Source organism: Argentina silus, assembly GCF_951799395.1.
Source record: "Argentina silus genome assembly, chromosome: 17".
NCBI lineage: Eukaryota > Metazoa > Chordata > Actinopteri > Argentiniformes > Argentinidae > Argentina > Argentina silus.
Window position 1 is genome coordinate 5,815,029 of NC_139671.1, and position 16,272 is coordinate 5,831,300.

General features: G+C 47.9%; 1 protein-coding gene across 3 annotated transcripts in view; it reads left to right on the top strand.

Annotated features, from left to right (window-relative positions):
* LOC310818459 (SAM and SH3 domain-containing protein 1-like) overlaps window positions 1-16,272 on the top strand; it is a 163,146-nt gene that overhangs the window by 105,607 nt on the left and 41,267 nt on the right. For 2 of the 3 annotated variants that reach the window (XM_083689405.1, XM_083689406.1), the window contains exon 2: window positions 9,888-10,016. In XM_083689405.1, the coding sequence (XP_083545531.1) occupies window positions 9,888-10,016 (129 nt within the window). Of the gene's footprint in view, window positions 1-4; window positions 508-9,887; window positions 10,017-16,272 lie in introns of those variants that run through there. The other variant, XM_083689407.1, reaches the window with a different exon arrangement.

Consider the following 16,272-nt stretch of genomic DNA (forward strand, 5'->3'; position numbering starts at 1 on the left):
GACTGTTTTGGTTTATGCCAGCGCACGGCGCAGCGAAGTGTGGAGCACTGAACCAGTCAACTTTTCAGACGGAATTCCTCTTGTTGAACCTGCGACTTCAACTGTCATGATTTGCGATCTCTAAGTGTTTTTGCAATGTGTAGTGAGAGTATACGAATATCAACTTGCCTCGAAGTTGTTGGGGCACTTGTTACACTTAACAAGAATAGTTGGAAGTAAATTGCCTGCGTAACTCCAGTGATTTTTGTGCCAAGGAATGGTCAACTATTTCAAGGCTGAGACAAGGGCAACAGAGGTGCCTGCTTCGGACTACGGGTCCTAACCGAACCCCTTGTCAGACCATCGCGCATGGTCTTGGATTAAAACTTTGCGCTTCAGACTTTATTTCACATCATACACATGATGGAGGTCGACCAGGGGGCCGCCGCCTCCGCTGTTGAACCCGAGACGGATAGCGCAGTGTCTGACAGTTTCTCTCAGCTCTGGACAGACGTGATGGGGATGCTGGTAAGTTTGGGGGACAATTGGGGGAGGGGATACAGGAAGGTAACAACCAACTGAGAAAAGCGTTTCAACTGTGTCCCTCAAAGGGACCCCTCATTGGTGATTCAGTGATTGTGTATTGATGTTGGTTAATGCCTGTGCATCACGTAGGTCTGTCTAAGTAACACCAGTGAACTAGTCCTCTGACTTGAATTGGCCTCAAAGCTCGTCGCCGCTGCCTAACATATGGTTTGAGATTCTGGTCATTTCGCTTCAACCTGTTGACGAGGAGCTCTTCGTAATTTGAGGTGATCGGATTTCAATGCAACCTGGAATCGAGTGAAAATGGTATGTTGCGCTTGATGTGAAAGATTCACCATTTGTGTGGTATCTATCCGAATCCCTGCACTTGAACGGAGGCAGTGTGGGTCAAGTTGTTTGTTTCTGTTAACATGTGTTTGCAATTAATTTTAACAACTGAACGTCAACGTTAAGTTATGACTTGAGGAGAGTTGTTGTCCGTAATCCATTCCCCACGCCAAACACTTGTTGCTATGATGTGATGGAATCTTACTTTGGGAATGTTGTGGTTGGAAACATTGTTGCAAATTACGATCTCTTGTATTAAGTTTTTCGGCACACAGATGGGTTAGAAGCATCGAAGCCGATCACGTGTGACTACATTTTGATATACCGTAACATTACCCCAGACTTATAACTTTTCTTTGTCTTTTAATAACTTCGTCCTCAATCCAATGGATTGCAAACAGTCTGTTGATACAGACAGTGTGAGGAAATATACTAAATATAGTGACAATAATTAACCGCAGCCCTCAACCAATCCCAGTGTGTTTTAAACCATTGTGTATTCGCCAAAGCTTTGCCACTTGCTGTTTGTTTGTGGCCATTGTGAAACAGTCATCTTAATTGCCAGGTCTGTGTGGGCCATCTCATCTGATTGATCAGTAGGACAAATGTGCTATGGTCATTTCCAGCGTGAACAGAGGCCTGTTTGAAGACAGACAGAGGTGTTAATGTTGTTTGGTCTGGCTCTGTATATGTGAATGGAGTGTGAACGATTACGGGCCTACAGTACTGAGGATAGTGTGTGTGTGTGTGTGTGTGTGTGTGTGTGGAGGAGGAGGAGGAGGAGGAGGAGAATGTGAGGGAGGGTGAGTTTATCCTGGCCTCTGACTCTGGGTGGGAGACCTGGGCCTCTAGCCAAGCGATTTAACTAGATTTATTACTCTGGAGGCAAATGTCTAGCATTGCTCTCATCTTTGACGTCTTTTCCCTTGCAGCTGTATCACACACATACACACACACACACACACACACACACACCCACAGTCTTGGGTGACACTGTAGGTTACTGGCTCCTGCCAGCTTTAACCGCCCCCCCCCCCCCCCCCCCCCCCCCCCCTCCTCCCCCATCACAGATACCTGAGACTGGGGCTTTTGCGGTGTTTTGATGGATGTTTTTATCACAAGTGGTATTATAATAACGCCTGTCTTGCATGAGAAAGTCAAATCACCGATTTAATGGCTCTCTATGCCATTTGTTCACTTGTCAAGTGTCTGCGTCAGACAGAGAGAGTCAGTACTGAAGTGTCAATTTATCCCCCAGGCACGTCGGCTTCTCGGTTTGAATGCAAAGAAAACGACTCCTTTAGCATCCATTATGTCTCTCTTTAGATGTGTAATGTACAGCGTTCAGTGCTAACTCACTGACACAACACGGTATCATTTCCCCTTAAAGTAGCCCACAAGCTGTGTCTGAAAATGGAGCAACTCAGCTGCTGACACTGCACCTGAAATCTATGTTGTTTCACTCAGTGTTTCTGTAGAAGCCATTACATAGCCAACAGTTTGTCCAAACCCCAATGTTTATGAAACCAGTGCAGTGAATGGGCCCCACACAATGAATTCCGTATCTTTTGGCAGCTAAATGGCTGCGCTATATATAGTAATCTCGCTATGTAATGCCTTTCAATGGCCTTTGTCTTCAGGGGCCCTGGATGAGAATGGCCTTTTGAGTTTGCCTTCGCCTGGTCTATTGAAACATCTGAACGCTAATGTTAGAGGTTAGCACAGCCGCTGGTTAAGGCCCTACTTTTAACAAACACATTTCAAGCCTACATACCACTGCATTTTCGTTTTTTCCTCATAGGAATCTAGCCAACATTGCTCACCTGACTTAATCTTTTTATGGTTGCTTTTGCATTAGGCTGAATAGTAACTTGAGCCCTGCGTGTGTAACTCAAGACATTTGCTTTAATCATGCATGGATGTCAATGGAAGAGAGAATTATAGTGAGCCACGCAGGTCACAAATTAAGATTTGGCCCCCCGAAATGATGAACTGCATCAGAGAGCGCCACCCTCGGACCCTCGTAAGGCTTGAACCACCACACCAGTAGTAGGCTGCTGGAGACCTTCTAGATGGAAGGTTGCTCACAGTAGATCAAATGGCTGTGTTCGTAGCCCGCAGTGTTATTCTGAGGAGACCCCTTTCTCTGAGGTTAACCCTACATAGCAGTCGGCGGGTGGAATGTGCTTAATGAGAATACCTCTGAGCCACTCATTTATTTGTGGTTGCAACCCGGTAAACAGCCTTAAGCCAATTAAGAGTCTGGCGCTGTTTAGGGAATAAATAGGTTTATAAAAGCCTATAGCATTGCGGGTTGCATCAAGCAATGCTGATATCTGAACTGGGTTCATGGGCTGGACCCGACCCAATTCTCTGAAGAAATTGTGTTTTAATTATGTTTTGTCATTATGCAGCCTTCCGAAGTTATGCCAACGATAACAGCATAACATTTTTTTCCCAAGATGCGTGTGAAGGTGTGTATGGTTGGGTGGATATGAAGCCATATGGAAATATGCACATACAGGCACACGGTGGTACACACCTTTGGCCCCTCCCTCTGCTCATGTTGTCTGGTCTCCGTGTTCAGAGTTTCAGACTTCAGTTGTTTTAGCTGGCATACTGTAGCTTAACCTCCTTCCCGCAGACCCAAGAAAACAGAAGAACTTGTCCTTTTCCGGGATGTTTTCTGTAGTCTGTGTAGGCTATGCTTCTAATTTAGCTCCCTTTAGATGATTTGATCACTTATCTGGACAGCGGACAGTCATCCTCTGTATTCCTCCACCGCTGGTTTGAAAGGACCCCCTCATCCCAGTTTGAATGTTTGTCTCAAAGCGAGGCATTAGGAAGACATTTTGCTCAAGCGGAGAAAGGAGTGTCTGTTAGAAAAGTTTTCAGTTCTCCATACTCCATAGTCTATAGAGTGAGAGGATAACTCTCCATCTGGAGGGTTTGTTCTTAGAAAACATACACACTGAAGTCTTCCTGTGATTTGGTCTTTGATGTGGCTTATTAAAGCCCAAATATATTTAAACTTGCCTGCATCTGGAAACATATGGCCAGATGAACTGAAATTCCCCCATTTGTTCAAAGAGGTCCCCTCCCACCCAACACTTTATAGTGGGTGGTTAATGTTGAGCTGTCTGCTTCAGCCATTCTTTTAGCCCAGCCCAGCCCAGCCCAGCCCAGCCCAGCCTAGGCCAGTTCAGCTTCATTCTAGCCCTATTCAGCTCTTTCTTCTCTCCTCTCCTCCCTCCCTCCCTGGCCAGGCCCTCATTGTTGAGGTCAGGCAGAGCCCTGGCAGGTTTCCACTGCCAGGGCAGTGGTGGCCTGTTCTCCCAGTGCTGCGGATATCCTCAGGAAGCCCCCCCCGGAAGGGTTGGGCCGCAGCCCCTTGGCCTCAACACTCCCCTGGCCGGGCCATACCCGCACTCCCCCTTAGTCGGTTCCCCCTTCCCTATGGAAGCTTCATCCCTGCACTCTTATACTTCACTGCACCTCTTCTTCTGCCAATGTAAGCTCTATCTCCCCTTCATTCCCCCCCCTCCCTCCCTCCCTCACTCCTCTTGTCCTGATGTAGTAGCCCAGGTTTGGCAGCTGTGTTTGGGCAGGAAGCTCTGGCCTGGTGAGGTGGTGGAGGTAATTGAAAGGGTGGGTGGGACAAGGGCAGGAGGTACTGCTGAGGCCATTGTCTCCCCGCACCGTCAAAGCCTGGCTCCAGGAAGAACTCCAGGGGAGGGAGGGGTGGAGTGAGGGATCGCTTACCCTCCGCTGCCTTTGTGAGGAGAGGTTGTGTGGAGACCTGCCGGGCAGTCTCTCAAGTCTCGGGTTTGAGCCGGTGTGTATGACTCAGGAGGAAACAGGAGAGAACTGCTAATTCACCCTTTTATGAAACGTGCCCGTGGGTTCAATACAGTACATGTGAGTGGGAGGGTTTTTAACTCACCACGCCAGTGTTCTGGTAACAAGTAACCGATCGCACCACTGTCACTCTAGCATTAGATCAGTTACGTGCCTCTATTGTCATTGTCCTCCTCTAGAGGCTGGCTTGTCACAAGGCTAGCCCCACTGACAATAGCCTCTGCCATGCAAACCATTACTCAACCCATGTGACCAGCCGCAAGTATGACATACAGCACTGTCAGGAATGTGTACCTAAAGCTCGGACCAGAACAAACACATTAGCTGGAGCTAATGCTTTAGAGACTCCTGGAATTCCCATAGCTGGAATGTCATACAAGTACTGGCTTTGAGAGAGTTAGCGTGCAACAAGTTAGCTTGCCATGGACAACTTCAGTTGAACGTAACTCAATTGAGAGATTAGTTCTGTAACTTGGCAGTAATTTTTTTGCACGCAGGAGGAACCCAAGAGGTCAGTGGACTGAATTGAGCCCTACATGCTGGTTATGGAATGTTTTAATAACTTTGACAGAAGTGGCTTGGTGCGCTGTTTACAAGGGAAGTAATTTCAGCTGGGGAGTGCACATTTTTCTATTTTCCCCTCTCAATAAAATCACAGAAAGAACAGCTTGCACACTCATGACCTAGTTGTCCTCACAGAACAGCATTGAGCACTGATCCTGATGAAAGCACATCCTTGAAGTCATCTATAAGAAGTGTTGAATGACTACACTCAGGAAACATGTTCCCTCAGATTTCCCTTAAAAGAACTGTCTGCTTCTAACGGCACTCTGAGAGCCCAGAGTAAATGTTTCATCATGGGTGTTTAGCTTGGACTGAAGTGCACTGACTGAGAGTCAATGAAAAGACTAATGACCCTCCAAAAAAATCTTCATAGGGTTTCTGGTAGCCTTGGAGAGACGGTGCTCTCTCTGTACAACTCACTTCAGACCCTGATATAGAAAGGACAGGCTGGGCTTGAGTTTGTAAGTCTATGTTCCTCAATGATCACAGTCTTGGTCTTTCCAGCCTAAAGCACCTCTGTTTAGCACTGACCCAATCAATTCTCCACACCCCCGTGCTACCGCTGCAACACCTAGGGTGGCCAGTCAGAATGACAGGAATGCTAAGGCTAATTGATTAGCTGAGCGGGAGGGGGGTCGGGGGTCATGAGGTCACCATTTTGTTTTCACCAACATCTCCTCAACCATGATCTCACATGGGCTTAAGTTGCACATACTAGGTTAGAGGCTAGATTCTAATAAAACATATATTTTTTAAAAACTGTGAGAAATGTGGGTTGATTTGCTGATAAGGGTGTAGCTAGCGACGCATAATGCATTACTGTAAATAGTACAGACACCGTTGAGCAATTATTGTAATCGGTCTTAGTTACAGTGAACCATAAAAGATGAGCTCAATCTTTTTGTGGTTTGTCTCTTTACTTGAAATGACTGAGTTTCTTTACAGGAATGCTAATAATACTATTCCTCCAAGCTGTTGTTTTGGTCATTGCGCAAAGACCTGGAGCAGTCTGGAGCTGCCCCAAAGTGTTGTCACTGTGTTCTGAGATGGTTCCGCTGAAGGGGAAATTGGGAATTGGACACTTTGGAGAAGAGTGATTTGGCCAAGGGAAACAGGGAATGCTTGTGGTTTCACCTCGAAGCAAACTCTCTGTACTGGCCTGAGTGTTGTCTTTATTGCCTGTTGTCACTGTCAGCAGCATGGCTATTGAACTTGACTCAAGCTAGGGGTGTCTTGTATACTCAGAGTGGGAGCCATTGCAAAAGCTAATACATTTATGTAAGATGTTTATTCTTGGTCAACAAGTGTTTATTCAACCCCATCAAACTTTGTCTTTGTTGTCTGTTCGAACACAGATGTTGTTGCGTTCCCACTATTCAAAAGAGGTTATGGATTTGATTTACAGCAATTTGGTATACTAGCGTAGTAGACAGAGAGCCCAGTGTTGTCTTGGTCAGATAAAGCGGGGGGGGGGGGGGATAGATTTAAGACCTCTCTATAGCTCTGTGTTAGATAAAGGCTGTCTCCACAACCTACAGATGTTTTACCCCCTCCAACCCCTCGGTGTTCCCAGTCAATACCCCACAAATCACCCCCTTGTCCAACAGCCCTATACCCCCCCCCCCCCCCCCCCCAGACTGCCATATCTATTGTTAGAACCCCTCACTCACACACATACACCCCCCAGGCATGCACACACTCACTCATATTTTGTCTCTGTCTTATGCACACACTCTCACACACACACACATGTGAAAACTCTTTCTCTTACACACACACACACACACACACACACACACACTATCTTTTATGAGGTGCGCTGACCTGAGACATGTGCTGGGTGTTGTAGAGGGGGGCCTCTTTCAGTCAGGCTCCCAGATGAGCCCAGCTGTGTACGGGCTGTATGAGCTCATGGCAGGAGAGGAATCCCATGTATGCTCTCACACACACACACACACACACACACACACACACACACACACTGAGCCCCAACAGCAGGGAGAGACCCAATATTGGACCGTTGCAGTTACAGAGTTCTCCTACAGGACATGATCTGAAGGGCTTTCATATTACAGGTATACAGTTCAGTCACATGGCAGTGCACCTTGATAGATGGACCCATTATCTATGAGGTTTACACAAGCATAGGCTGTTCATTTTGACTAAAATGCCAAAGGTCCATGGACTGCTTACCAGGGTGAGCTCTAATCAGGCAATCTTCATGGACAGTTTGTGATGACTGAGACTGTCAAATATTGGTGGGAGCTGTCTCTCTCTTGGACACAGTAGATGGTCAGAATCAGTTGTGGCATGTTGACTCCTATTAAGGAGTCCTCTAGCTGTCTATTAAGAGTGTGCTCTCTCTGAGTGTGGAATGTTGAGAGAATGCAGAGGGAAAGCTTGCGTCTACACTTGGGAGTGCTCCCACTGGGAATCTCAGCCATCTCAAACCATATGTTTGGACATAGCCAGAGTGTTGAAGAAATAGGGTCTGGGAGGGTTTAGCGGAGAGGAGAGAAATGAAACAGAGATGATTCAGAACGAACTGGACTTTGACTCAGGGGCCTCAGTGTTGGGAGATGGGTTTGGTTAGGTATTGGTAAGATGGAATGTCTTCAGGCCTAATGCGTTACCGATGGTTGAGTTCAGGTTTGTGGCTAGGCCTTGTTTGTTTTTGTCCTTGACTACCGTGTGTGTGTGTGTGTGTGTGTGTGTGTCACTGAATATGCCCCTCTCTGAAGAAGCCCCCAGTGTGTGTGTGTGTGTGTGTGGCACACTCCACAGTGCCCCATTCATCTGCGGCCTGGCACCTAGATACTGAGTCTTGTTCAGTGCAGACCACTGAGACAGAGACACAGAGGACTGTTGAAGCCCTACACAGTGTCTCAATGCTAGCTGTCCCCCCTTGGCCTGGCACAGATCACATCAACACTGTTGAATATTGAACGATTAGCCGTCTTTGCTGTGGTTGGCATTCGTAGCCATGTCAATAAAGAGCGAGTCCTCCCTGTCCGAGTCTCATACAGAGACCAATGAGCTGCATTCTCAAGCCTGATTAGAACATGCTCTCCATGCAATGTTGTGCATTTACCAGTGTGCCTCCATTTCGGTCATATGGCCAACCATTGTGTAGCAATGGATACACAACATCATAATGCTCCCCTGTTGGATTCTGCAGAACGAGATGCACTTTATTGTGTCTTCTACTTTTGCTGAAGTTCCTTACTGTGCCCTGGGGGGGGGGGGGGGGGGGGGGGTAGTAAAGTATGGAGTGCACTTCCTCCTGCTATCCCAAACACCGTCTCCAACACAAAGGCAGGAACTCTGCATAGAACTAAACACCCCCCCCCCCCCCCTCCCCCCCCTTGCAGGAAGAGAATGTCAGGGAAGTTAAAGGGCATCTCTGATTTCTGTGTTAACAGATTGACCGAACCCAGGAAAAGATCTTGGTTGGACACACATCCATTATTGGAGACTTGATTTGACTGAATGCCAAACATATGCATGGCTAAGACCTTTTGTTGAGGTTTATTTTTAGTTTGTATGTAATATGTGTAAACAGATGTACACTTATATGAATGGTTGGTTTGTGCTGCTGTGTGTGTTGGAGCAGCTGCTGCCCAACGTGCGTCTTCTCAGGTAGCGGTGGAAGCCTTGGGCTTAATGGAGTGTGGAGGCTATGGACCAGTAGAGGAGCGCACACACACCTTCTCTCAAAGACACAAACCAACTCAGACTTCATATCTACAGGAGCTTCTATACAGGCTGCAAACCACCCTTCTTCGCTTCCTGTTATTTCTCCAATGGGCAAAAAGCTCAGGACTTAGCCCTGCTTAGCACAGTGCATTCAGAACGGATAGGCTGGGCACGGTAAAGGTGCTAACCTGCTAGCCTAATGACCCAACTTCTCTCTGGCACAGCGGAGTCCCCCCCCCCCCCCCCCCCACCTTCAGTAGCACTTTGTTCGTTAATAACGTTAGCCCAGAGTGGCAGAGTAGGAAGTGGCGTGTGAGTGATTAGATTTGTGTGTGCCCCCGCGCCACCCTGCCGTGCCTCGCCAGCCAGCCCCGCATGCCTGCCCGCTTTGGTTGGCGCCTCTCACGAGCTCTTAATCACTAGTGTATGTGACAGGGTTTTTTTTTAATTATTTTGTTTTATGAAGCTTCGCTCCCAGAGTGAGAGGCAGATGGGGAGTTGGGTTTGTTAGTCAGTTTATTTGATCCAACTCCCCCCCTTTCCTTGCCTGGAGTACTGTGGAGGTGGTAGCAGTCGGGGGGGGGGGGGGACTGGAATGTGGGGGGATGAAAATATGCCTGCTCCAGTTAACAGTGGATGAATCAGTGTTTGATTTGAAGGCTTAGATCTCCAACACTGTGCGCAGTGGTAAACACTGAACATAATTCCATAGGACTGATGCTTTGATGCCCTTTTTGTTTGCTTTTAGAATATCTCACACTCGCCCTTTTCCGCCCATGTGTTTGTCTCATATGGCGAACATATGGTCCGCCTCGGTTCTGTCCCTCTGAACCCCACTGTTTTTAACCTCTTTCTGTCCTGATGGTTAACCATGGCCTTCTCTCTCTCTCTCTCTCTCTCTCTCTGTGTGTTTATAGGATGGTTCTCTGGGGAACATTGACGACCTGGCCCAGGAGTACTCAGAGTACTACAACACCTGCTTCAGCGACGTCAGTGACCGCGTGGAGGAGCTCCGCAAACGCCGCGTATCCCAAGACTTGGACATGGTGAGTCTCTCCACATGTACCTTCTACAGCCCCGTTCTCTATTGTTCACCTACCAATGGGAGAGTACAATGCAATCCCACTCATATCACCACTTGATGAGAACCCATCTAGATTAGAACAGAGTCGCCACAAGGCGGACAACGCACCACAACTATTTCAATACAATACACCTGCTGTGCGGTTAGTCGATGTCAAAGACCTGGCAAGCCTTTTCCTTCGTAGGGATACAGTTTCGCAGTTGAGTTCACATGACGACTTCACCGAACTGCAGTTCACATTTCTCGGGAACATTTTTCATTTTTTTCCCCCACATCCTTTTACAATTCATAACAACCCCCGAAAACACAAAACATCCCCCTCTTGGAGCGGTTCTCTAGCTTTACAGAGTGTGATTTCCGAGAGACCAGCCAACAGCCTGGGAGCGAGCAAGTAGAACAAACGTGGGAGGTAGGGAGTGTTTGTGTTTGTGACTCTTTTCTAAAGCACTTTGCCTTCCCTGTGCCCCTGAAAGACGTTGTGTTCTTGGGTGGGGGGGGTTCTGTGTGGGTAGGGGGGGTTCTGGGTGTGGGAGGGGAGGGGAGGGGGGGCATCCTTTCACATGGATGTAGGGTAGTGGGGCACCCCTGTGTTGCCAAGGAACCGGCGGAGTTCTGAAAGAATGCAGCTGGTGCTGGCAGCGAATGGCTTGCCTCTGTGCTGCTCCGCACACACCAGGGGGGGTCCATACACAAACACGGCACACAGAGAGAGTTTAGTGTTCGTACGCTAGCTCCAAAAACACCCTATAACGCAACTCAATCAGGATGAATTGTATCCGTTTTTAACCCGTGGAAACAAGGTATCTGCCTTGATGCTGCTCTGAAGTATTATTTCTCTAACTCAAAATCCAAATGTTTTGGTTGTGGGATAGGTATTTAGGTCTGTGTATCCCATTCCTAATGAAAAACAGGCCATGTCCAGAGTGAGGCTATTTTTCCAGCCAAAGCAGTGTCCACACCCAACAAGCCCTCATAACATACATGCGTGTACACAGAGCCCAGGTCTTGCGTGTTTGTGGAGGGACTTTGGCAGTTTGAAATCTGAGCAGTATGAACACAGGCATGCTTAGCTTAGCATAGTCTCTCCCATAGCACTGGGTAAAGGGAGAGAGCCAAATATAGTCAGCTCAGTATTCAGAAATATGGTTAAGTATTTTATTTCGAGTCCCATAACAGCAGTCACAAGGCCACATTTAAAGTTGGACCCAACTGATGCCTCAATTGAATTGACACAAAGAGAGAGAGAGAGAGCATGCTACCTGGCATAATGCCAGGGACTTTCTTGTCTTTTTGTGGAATTTATCACCAACCTCACCAATTCTCAGCCATTTATCTCCATTGCTGTCAGGAATGATTTTCCAGTTATTATGGGAGGAAAGGCGGAAAGGTGGAGTTGGATATTCATTAACAGAGACAAATAGGAGCTTTTCTCCCCCCCGCCTCCCCACCAGCGTCCTACAGCCCATGTGGTTTTGGTTGGTTTTAGAGGTAGGGCTCAGTGAAGGATCGTAAAGGTAATTTATGGTAGGTTGTCCTGATGGATGCGGGTGTACAGATCCTGTTCACAGGGCCTTCCAGGGAAGCGCTCTCCAACCCATCGCAGTAGACTTGGTGTACGTGTACGTGTGCGTGTGTGTGTGTTTATGTGAGAGTACGTATGCGTGTGTGTGTGTGACTGTTCATGAGTATCGGGATTTCCTGTTCCTTACATATGTGCGTTTATCTGTCTGTCTGTCTGCATCTGTGTGTGGAGAAGCAAAATGGGTCACCTCTCTGCACGTATCAGGGGTTGGGAAAGTTTCCATCCTAGGGAGATAAAACGGAGGAAGAGGAAGCAATCAGGGCTGGATTTACTGCCTGGAGAAGAACTGGCTGGGCCTGGAGGGGCTTGGGACGGGGGGCTGGGGGCTAGGGAAGGATACGGATGTGTGGAGACGACCAAGGGCATCTCACCGAGGAGGAGGAGGAGATGGAGGAGGAGATGGAGTAGTAGGAGCTGGCGAGAGCCTGCAGCTGTCCCCCCTGCACAGCTTGGCGAGGGAGAATGAGCAGGAGGGAGGAGTGAGAGAGAGATGGAGGTTGCAGAGAAGGGAGAGGAATAGGAGGAGGATAAGAGAATGCAGGAAAGACAGGAGAGAGGAGAGAGGGAGAGAGAAAGAGAACGGAGGATATGGGGTCTGAAGTTTTCTTTTTTTTTCCAGGAATACAGATTACTGAGTAGGAACCAGCATTAGTAAGGCTTCTTCATTGTTGCCATTTAACATGGCAATCCATTTAACATACTTTTATAGCATGATGCATGATACTAATTGTCAATGTTTATGGCTTCAAAAGGACTGAATTCCTCCCCTTTTAGTTTTTATTGACACAGAAGCACATTGCAGAGATTCTACAGTCTGTATTGTGTGTTTTGAGGCCGGTTCTCTTGCCAACACTGCCATTGCTCCATTCTCCCTCTGGCTGGTGTTATGTGTCTAGACAGGACAACGTCTCAGTCTCAATGTCCGTGGCACAATAGCTGTGGAAAACTGGGACAAGAGATGTAGGGAGAGAGAGAGAGAGAGAGAGAAAATAACTATTGTCATCTGAAGTGTGTCCAGCCGATGGCTGCCTGCCAGTCGTATCCAGGATCTCCCAGAGGACCAATAAGAGTTAGATGAGGTCGTTATGGTAAAAGGGCAGACTGATGGGGTGGCATTTCGATTTCCCCCCTGGGGGGTGGCCTTTCAGGGAGGAGTTGTCCCTGGTCCCGCTAAAGGGTACAAGGGTGGTGGCTCTCTTGAGACTCTTTTTGGATCAACCCTCTCCTTCCTCATACCTTTCTCCCCCCCCCCCCCCCCCTTCTCAATGCACTTCTCCTTTTCCAATCTGGCCTCTTGCCATCTTTCTTCCCCTGCTGTTCTTCTCCCTTCCCCCTTGTCTCTCATATTTCTTTTTTTTTTTTACCCCCCCCCCCTTCTCCTTAATCTTCATCTAATTTCCCTCCATTTCTCTGGTCACCAGCCTGATATCCACATGCCTACCCTGGACCAACCTCTGGTCACGTTGTCACCCCAGGCCGGGTCTAACCCTGAGGCATATGACCCATGTGTCAAAGCCAAAGGTCACTGTTGCTGTGACCCTCCTTGGTCTTCACACACCCTGCTTAAAAGAGGGTCATGCAAACATGACTGTGCAGAACACTGGACTTCTCAGTTAGAAATGCCTTCAGTTAATTTGCGATGGTCTGTCTCCTGGAATTTTTGAGCACACAGAGCTGAAGTTGCCAAAAAAAGAGCTGGAAAAAACACACCGGGAAACCCCTTGCAGCAGTGGTCCAGCTTTTGTAGACTGGGCAAAACCCTAACCGAAAACACTTTAGCTTTCTTTTTCAACTTTCTGTTCCTTTTAAACCGACTTTCTATTAGATTCTTAACAAGGTTACGAAGTCAAAGTACACATTTGACCAAGATCCAGTTTTGATTTCTGTTTAGTTTTTTTGTCTTCACTTCTCCTCCGGGCCTCTTCTTGCAACACGCCAGCGTTTTTCTCTGAACATTTGTTGCACAAACAAAACACAACAAAACCCTAAGTGTGTTTATACTTCTGCAACACTTATCGCAACCCTAGGGGGAATTGCCCTGTTGAGTAAGTGATATCAGTCTCTGTCGTGTTTAGAAGTGGGGCACTCGAACGCCCCCCCCCCCCCCCCCCCCCCAAACTGTTGATGGAGGCTCTCTTGTGATGACAATCTGCATACCCGTTTCCTGTCTAACCTCCGTTTGGTTATTCCCTTCTTTCTTCGTGTTAGTTTTTACGGACGGCCGGAACACAAAGGGTTACGCAAACATCCCCTCGGAGGACGGGAGCCTGTGGATTAGCCCGCTCACGCACAGTCGCCTGCTGGTCTTCCAGACCCACTGAGTGGGCTGGTTTCTCTGTCAGCTTGATTAGCTTGGTCAAGAACAGTTAAGCCCCTACCGGTGCGTCTGATGGGACCCCCCACTGTAACAGCAGTGACTGGAAGACAGACGTAGAACTCGTTAACGGACCGTTCGGGACATTCGGCCACTTTCATCCGAGGCTTTGAAGTCAATGTTGTTGTCGGTTGATGCGGACCTCCTTGAGAACCTCTTTTAAACTCTTCCGGTTCTCGTTCACACTCTTCACGCTCATAGTCTTGCTCTATGATGGAGTGTCTCGGAGTGTCTCATTCCCTGCATCTCGGTAGTCCTTGTATGCCTCACTATTTCAGTCCCCGTTTTACCACGCTTTGTGTCCTAGTTTGACTCTTGTCTCATCTCTGTTGCCCAGTCTGAGCGGCGTGGTCTCCGCCCTGTAATCAGCCCTGGATGACTGCCGTGCCTGGACGGCTACAGCAGCACTCTGTCTATCTATGTATCTGGGGTAACCTCTACGATCCACAAAGGACAAGGGGCAGATGCTAGAGATAGAGGCCGGAGCCCTGCAGGGGTACTGTAGACATGCATGTAAGGACTGGCTTGGCTCTCACTGGAGCAGGGGGGGGGGGCTGGTGGAGGTAGAAAATTGTGAGGACGGGCTCATTTGTAATGCATGGAATGGAACGTGGAATAGTATCAATGGAATGCAATGGAACGGATATTCTTTGCATGTTTGCATACCATTCCTCATTCCATTCCATTCCATGCATTACAATGAGCCCGTCCTCCGATTTCTGCTTCCACCAGCCTCCACTGCACTGGAGACACCACCGCATCACCACTGAAAAAACCAGTTGAGCTCTCTGAATACACGACAATGGGAGCAACCATGTAACGACGTGAGTCAGGACGTCTCAAGTGTTTAGGAACATTGATGTTGATTGAAGTCTAAGTGTCCTGGGGGGTAATTGGAATCCACTTATCCAAATGCATAGAAGTGTATACCTGTAGGCCCTCGGTTGCCATTGACTTTCCCTCGTCCTCTCAGCTAAACTCTCTCTCTCCCTTTTTGAGCAGCTTTATCTTTGATCCAGGGTAAATACACCAACACAAAAGACTAGAACCCCAGTTGCAAGTGTGTGCGTGCACGTGTGTGTGCGTACGGCTCTGTTGACATGGCTTCAGGACTCAAGCTCAGGCATGTTTGTATTGTGTTGTGTTGTGAGGTGAGGACACGCTTGCAGCTCTGGGTTATTATTACCTGGGGGAGGGTTAAGCTCATGTTCTCAGAAAGTGGGTCAGTTCAAAGGGTTTACAACAACCCAAGATAAACCCCTACATGGTTGAGGTAGATTTCAGATTATTAATGTCATCTTAGTTAAAATGGACAATACCACAGTGTCAACATAAGGGTTGGGTTAAACTGTTATTTCCAGGAGGTGCCTATGTGGGTTTTATGTTGTATTGTTAGATGCAGGGTGGTTCGCCCTTCGATAGCATGCTCGTGGAGTATTTATAGATTCATTTGTATGGGCTTCTTCAGTTAGCTCTGGGTTATGACACTGACATTTGGGCTTTGTAATAGCACTGGTATTTTTTCCAGGAATACCAAGCCAGTGACATTTTGTAAGACGTCATGGTTTAAGAACGCCTAATACTATAATTACACACACACACACACACACACACACACACAGGCCCTTCTGAGAAGGAAATGGATAGAGGCGTTAGTTATTGTACTGTGTGAGGTTGTAGAGAGTGTTTGTTTTCCCGTAAATGGACTCCGGCATGCTGTAGCTCAGGGGTGGCACAGCAGGCTGTGGTTGAGTGTGCCCCTTGCAGACCTGGATTACCTGTGTGTGTGTGTGTGTGTGTGTGTGTGTGTGTGTGAGAGATTGAGAGAGTGATCTCTACAGGATCAGCTGGTTCAGCAGGCCTGCTCTACCCAGTCTTGTTTATCCACTTACCGCCACTCCCTGGGTTGGTCCTGGGCTCTCCGGCTGACCCCTGTTCACCCACACCTTCCTCCAGATGTGGGCATACTCACCCACTAGCATTACCGTCCCTCGCCCCCCTGGGCCACCCAGCGCCCCCACCCACTCACACTACACGTAGACCCCCTCAATGTGCTTCAAAAGCAGAGGCAAGACCATGATGGTCTCTGCTGCTGCGTTGGTCCTTTTCTGTTTTCTGTTCTGTTCTTTGTTCATTTGTCTAGACTCTTCACCCGCACAGCTTCCTCCTCTATATCCCCTCTCGTTATTACAGGTTTGGTCCTAAAGGAACATGACAGATTTTCAGTTTCTGTGTTTTTATGAAAAGCAGCAGCAGTTTTTT